Raw genomic sequence first — 6,460 nt, forward strand, 5'->3', positions numbered from 1 at the left:
CACTGTTCATTGCCATTTGGAAGTTAAGAAAACTCCAGCAAGTTATTCTTCCTTTACTCCGAAAGCGCTCTTACATCGACCAAATTTCGCTCTCACTCAGACCAAAAAAATCGCTCACTCCTCCAGCCTGATCGGCGGGGAAAGCTTCCGAGGTGAGAGAACTTTTTGTTCCGTGGGTGAGAGAGAAATTCTGCGTTGTGTGTCGGAATGATATGATTGTCGAGGAAATGTCTATAATATAACAGAATGTCATTTTTGAAAAGGTTTATTATTGGAAACTGAAGAAAATGGCGCTGTTCATTGCCTTTAAGAAGATAAGAAAACTCAAGCAAGTTATTCTTCCACTACTCCAAAGGCGCTCTCACATCGACCAAATTTCCCTCTCACTCAGACCAAAATAAATCGCACACTCCTCCAGCCGGGTTGGCGGGGAAAGCCCCCGAGGTGAAAGAACTTTTTGTTCTGTGGGTGAGAGAGAATTTCTGCGTTGTGTGTCGGAATAAAGTGATTGTCGAGGAAATGTCTATAACATAACAGAATGTCATTGTTAAAATGGTTTCTTATTGGAAACTGAAAAAAATAACACTGTTCATTGCCATTTGGAAGTTCAGAAAACTCAAGCAAGTTATTCTTCCACTACTCCGAAAGCGCTCTCACACCGACCAAATTTCGCTCTCACTCAGACGAAAAAATCGCTCACTCCTACAGCCGGGTTGGCAGGGACAGCCTCGCGAAGTGAGAGAACTTTTTGTGCTGTGTGTGAGAGAGAATTCTAGTGTTTGTGTGTCGGAATAAAAATGTCTGCTGTATCAAAGAATAGTTTGTCTTTGGAAAAAATAATTCGATATGTGTTTGAGAGTTGATTTCTGCAAGTGTTTGAGACAAAAAATTGCACATTTGTTGACGCGACATATTCTCGTGGTGTCTGCACTATGTGAAGAATGCAATCAACCCCCAAAACTTTAAAGTCGTCGTACTTATACATCCGAACAAGGATCTTTTAAACAGTTCTCTTCAGGGACGGATTTTTTTCCACCTTAAGCTTTCTTACTATGGGTGACTGACTTGCAGAAGTTCTTGCTGTGTATGTGAAAAAAAATTCAGCCTCAGTTTTTGGATAATATTTGTTTTTACAGATATTATGTATGACTGCACGAACGATCGGGAAGAGTATCTAAGAAAGATATCGAGCGTGCAAGTTTGAGTCGGTGAAGGACAACTTATATGACATGTGTGCGTCCATTCTATGGATCCAGAGACATTCCAGCTACGCGGTATATTTCAAATACATGTCTCTATGGGAAAAAGGCAAATCATATAAGCTATATAACAGGTAAAAAGTCAAATTCATACTAGCCATTGTATCATTAATTCTGAAATAGAAATGGATTTGAATACCGGTCACGGTATTCACTAAAACAATATAATAGCCTCTATATTGAAGAATAAAGTACATGTTGAACCGAGAAACCGCCTGTATATGCTTGCATTTATAACATTTGTGAAGAATGATATAGGACAACACATGGTAAAAAAATCACCTTTTGAAAATCTGTGACTGTGTGCGAAGTTTTTCAACTTTGGAGTGGGAGAGAAAAATCTGTCGATGTGTGCGACCTTTTCTAACGGTTGTGTGAGAGAGAAAAATCTGTCAATGTGTGCGACCTTTTTCCACTGTTGTGTGAGAGAGAAAAATCTGTCTGTGTGTGAGACCTTTTTCAACCCTTCTGTGTGAGAGAAAATTCGTTCTATGTATACGTTTAATTTTGCAACACTTGGCCCCCAATAGTCAGGACATGTCATGTACACGGAACAGGGAGACAACTAACTGTTTATACTGGCACTCTGTGAGATATCAAAATGTGCATACCACAGAAAAGACTAAAATGTTATGTGCAATGCCTTCATTTCATGACTAAAACTTTTGAAAATATCAACTAGTCTATTCCATTCATGACACATAAGCATATGTCATATCATATAACATAAGCATAAGCAAATGTTTTAATTGCTAGCTAAAAACTAATCGGCTGCGGATCTGGTTAAAAACTATTTGGGTACTTATACACACATATAAGGGGTTTGGGTATAATGATACCACACAGATTTGAAATGACTGTATTTCGGAAATGGCACACAAAAAGAAAGATCACATAGACATACATTGTAATAACCTTGCATGCATTTTGATCTAATGTTTTGTGAGGTTTTGTGAACTATGTTTCAAGGTTAGACGCAGGAAACTTTCCTTGAAACATAGTCCACAAAACCACACAAAACAAATAGATTAAAATGCATGTCAAATATCCTATGAGTGCTTTAGAATGTGGAGAGCTAAACTTGTGTGACAAATTAGGCCAAAGGTCAGATTTGATGGAAGTCAAATAATGTAAACCTTGAGATGATTACATACATGTATTAATTAACTATTATAGAATCCTTTTGGCACATCTGTGGCAATAACATCTAAACAATGCAATTGGAAGACAATACTAGTAGTCAATACTAACTGGATCCCATCTTTAATATCCAAACCAAGGATTTTTTTAACCTCTTGTCCAAACTATGTGTCAACCTTCAAACCTAAGTCATATAGAATTAATTGCTATGCGCTTTTTGCTTGTTGCATTCGTCCCTGGATAGGACACCCAGGGTGACCTACCATGATTTTAATCAGATTTGCAGGTTGAATACAGATATGGGTTAACACAGACATGTTATCAACAGGATAGATGTATAACAGGGTTAACTTGCATGGTCATGGATAGTGTATTTGGGTGGGAGTGACCTGAATTCTAATTTTGACTTCCCTTCAAATTGACCAACACTCTCTTGTCAAGATAATGAGGTATTAGAATTGCATGTTTTCTTTTCCCTTTTGTTATTTAACAATACCAGCAATGGCCAGATGGTGTTTTGGCTTTGGCACCACAGCTGCAATCATACCTTTGATAGACAATACCAGAATTAAAACATCTCATTCTTTCAGCTCAACTGCTGTTCATATTAAGATAATCTGGTTTGTCAAAAGTATCAAAAGCCAGATATTTGCTAGCAACAATGGAGAGACGTCAGAGGTATTCAACAGAGCAGGTCATGCCTCATGTAAATCTATGACAGCTGTTGTAGTTCTACTTCATTCGATCTGAAGGCTTCCAGCCATCTGAATCATCAGCAAACAGCAAAAGGTAGAGATGTGCCAAGTCGTCTAATTTAAAGATAATCTAAATCTACGTTACTGTTTTAATGAAACCCTTCAAATGTGCCATTCAGATGTGTACTGTGGCTGCACGTATAAAATCACACCCACCAAAATTATCCAAACAAAGCTACATACAAGGCCCGCCCCCATACATGCCGACTGACGGATATGGCCCTTCAAGACACAACGGAGCCAGGTTTCCGGTTTCCTTGGTGGGATAGAGGTCTACAAATACTCAGGAATTATCTACTAGACTGTACAGTACAACTGAATTATGGAAACGATTAGCTGATGTCAGCGCCAGTGTCAACACTGCCCAACCATGACGGCCGCAACAGGCAGACCGAATGTTTCCGGTAAAGATAGACGCTAATATCTCCGCTAAAATCACGAGCCTGGGCACAATTTTCTCACTCACTTCAGCCTGGATGCCATGGTGTGTGAATCGCCACCACTACACGGTGTGTCGTGTTGAGTAGAGCCGTAGAGGAGGGCAGAGACGAGCGGAACCCAGCGCTCGTACTTTCACCCAGCTGCCGCCATCTTGTGACTTGCCAAGCCTGCGGGGCATGCTGGGACAGCCACTTCAGATTGACCTTTAACCTTCCATCAGTCTAGGATCTTTGGTTGGACTGGAATTTTAATCTTGGCAATGGTTTTCTTGAAGTCTTTACTTAGAACACCCTGTCGCAACCTGTTCTTTAGAGCCAGTTTCTTGAAAGCCTCAGGGTGTATTGGGAAGAATACCACACGCAATATGTCAGTCCATCTGTTCAATGAAGCTGACCACGCTGAGTTGTACCAGAAGTATCGCCCAACTTATGGTCCAGAGCTGGCAGAGAAAATAGTGACATTTGTCAGGGAAAAGCTGGTGTGGATATTTCAGAGTTGTAACCTGTGAAGTCTTGTGCTGCTTAGATGATGTGATATATTTTTGTGGAAACTGTCATTGTTGTTAACGGTTATAGCAGATTCGAACTTGTTTCCCATACAAGGAAGTGAGCAGCACTAAAAGTCAGCTCAGCTTTATTGTTTCCTCGTTTCAATCCTTTTATCAAGACTGATAACTGTCATACCAATTAATAACTAACATATTGATATCTGAACACCTCTCAGAAAACCACACCCCTGGACCAGGCTGTTGACATTGGTTGTGGATCTGGCCAGAGCACGGTGATCCTGGCACCACACTTTCAGCGGGTCACGGGCATCGATGTCAGCGAGTCTCAGGTTGCCATAGCAGCAGCGCAAAACAAACTCAGTAATGTCCAATACAGGTACATATGCAATGTTTCCTGATAGAGCATTTGTTTTGTTTTTGCCCACTTTGCCAGAAACATGTTTAATATCGATACAATGTATCTGATAGTGATACAAAGCAAAGGGTGAACCATGGGAGATCATATATAAACCTCATGTGATGAAACAGAGCAAAGGGACAGCACATTGGTGGACTGAACTCGCCTGTAAGATTCGACTGACATCATCTAGATGTAACCATGGAATATTCAGCAGGTCCAAAATTAGCATCAAAACTTTGATACAAACATAAGCATAACAATGATGTATAATTGTGAATGTGTGTTGATTCCCTAAGTATAACAGCATTTATTATAATATCTCATGTCTGTTTGATTTCCAGAGTTGGAGGTGCTGAGCACATTCCTCTTCCTGACTCCAGTGTAGATCTGGTCACCTGTGGGACCTCAGCCCATTGGTTTGACTTTCCCAAGTTCCACAAAGAGCTGGACCGTGTTCTAAGACCTCTTGGCTGTCTGGCCATCTACTGTTATAGCATAAACTATCTCAGCTATAAGGACGTTACTCAAGAACTGAATAGAATTTTTGATGAGGTGAGCCATGGCTTAGTAGTTACACTAAAAGATTCCAACATGTAAAATATTTTTGATGACAAGTAATCCAGAGCGTGAACAGACCAAATTTGTTTTCAGGTAACGTTAATGTACACCTCCACATTTCTGGCATCTGTATCGTCCTAGCTAGAACCAGGATTATCAGAAAAGCCCTCCTTGCCAGAACAGATGATACAGAGTACATGTCTGTTTCTCATCAAATCACAACCTGTCTATGTATGTTGATTTGTCCTGAAGTGACCCAATGGTTTGACTCCTGGAGGGTTTCTTGTAAACTGCATACTTCTGCCAGGTGACCGCCTTTTAGCTATTTAGATAGAATCAGTGAAGGGTTTGATGATCATATGAATGTGTAAAAGAGTGTTGGTATTGGGCAGATTTTGCAGCTATTCAATCGAAAATATTTTCTGTCACTTTCCCATAGTTTTACTTTGGTCCCATTCATGACTACTGGCATGAAAAGCGGTGGCATGTTGACGACAAGTATCAACGCATTCCAATGCCTTACGAGGGTTATGTCAGGTAAGGTTACAAGAGCAATCATGGAACAGTTTCTTATACTAAGGTACCGTCTTATTAAGGTATGTATGAGTTACTTCCTGTCTGCAGACTGTATCCTACCTAAAAATTTGTGCGAACATGCTTGTGTGTTTCTAGGAACTATCACGACTTCATCCTTTATATTTTTAAGTGGATCATATTTTGTATATGTGTGTGCCCCACCCTTCAGGGATGACTCCATGACTATAGAGATGGATTACACCTTGCCTGGGTATATCGGCTACCTGTCCACTTGGTCATCATACAGGGAATACTGCAAGCGCAATCCTGATGACAAAGGTGCCATTCTGCAGAACCTACAACAGAGGTACATACCCTGGCACATAAAACTGCTTCAGAAGTTAATTGTGATGTGGTCATCTCTGTGGAGTATACAATTACAATATTCTGATAGTAATTTACATGACTTTACTAAATGCATCTACCAGTGGCTGCTGTCTAGTGACCCTATAGCTAGTTGACGCACCACCAGAAAGAGGATGAGTGAGTAAGTGAGTGAGTAGGTGTGAGAGTGTGAGTGTGAGTGAGTGAGAGTGATTCTGAGTGAGTGAGTGGGTGTGAGAGAGAGAATGAATGTGTGAGTGGGTGTGTGAGAGAGAGTGAGTGAGTGAATGAGTAAATTCATCTACACCAAATCAATGGCTCAGGGAGATTCATTGTGATTACAAATCCAGTCCCTCAGACATATGTTCTTGTCGCATGCAACCAAAACATTGATCTAGACAACATGTATAAAAGCTCCTTGATAAGGTGCAAAAGAATCTGACAAGTAATATCAATACTATAGATTTTACTCGCTGTCTGATTGGGTAGCCAAATGTGT

At 40.3% G+C, this 6,460-nt stretch overlaps 2 protein-coding genes across 2 annotated transcripts in view; one reads left to right on the forward strand and one right to left on the reverse strand.

The window, feature by feature from the left end:
- The window catches only part of LOC118421317 (DENN domain-containing protein 1A-like), a gene marked incomplete in the record, with an annotated part of 53,219 nt that extends 49,457 nt beyond the window's left edge, over nucleotides 1-3,762 (reverse strand). The window contains 1 exon segment of the mRNA XM_035828562.1: nucleotides 3,621-3,762. Coding sequence (XP_035684455.1) covers nucleotides 3,621-3,637 — 17 coding nt within the window.
- A 56-nt stretch (nucleotides 3,763-3,818) lies between these two features.
- Nucleotides 3,819-6,460, forward strand: part of LOC118421340 (putative methyltransferase DDB_G0268948) — a 2,895-nt gene continuing 253 nt past the window's right edge. Inside the window, exons 1-5 of the mRNA XM_035828594.1 lie at nucleotides 3,819-4,073; nucleotides 4,319-4,479; nucleotides 4,845-5,055; nucleotides 5,501-5,598; nucleotides 5,807-5,946. Of these exons, the coding sequence (XP_035684487.1) occupies nucleotides 3,855-4,073; nucleotides 4,319-4,479; nucleotides 4,845-5,055; nucleotides 5,501-5,598; nucleotides 5,807-5,946 (829 nt within the window). The 5' untranslated portion in view covers nucleotides 3,819-3,854. The remainder of the gene's footprint in view (nucleotides 4,074-4,318; nucleotides 4,480-4,844; nucleotides 5,056-5,500; nucleotides 5,599-5,806; nucleotides 5,947-6,460) is intronic.

Source organism: Branchiostoma floridae, chromosome 8, assembly GCF_000003815.2.
Source record: "Branchiostoma floridae strain S238N-H82 chromosome 8, Bfl_VNyyK, whole genome shotgun sequence".
Classification (NCBI taxonomy): domain Eukaryota; kingdom Metazoa; phylum Chordata; class Leptocardii; order Amphioxiformes; family Branchiostomatidae; genus Branchiostoma; species Branchiostoma floridae.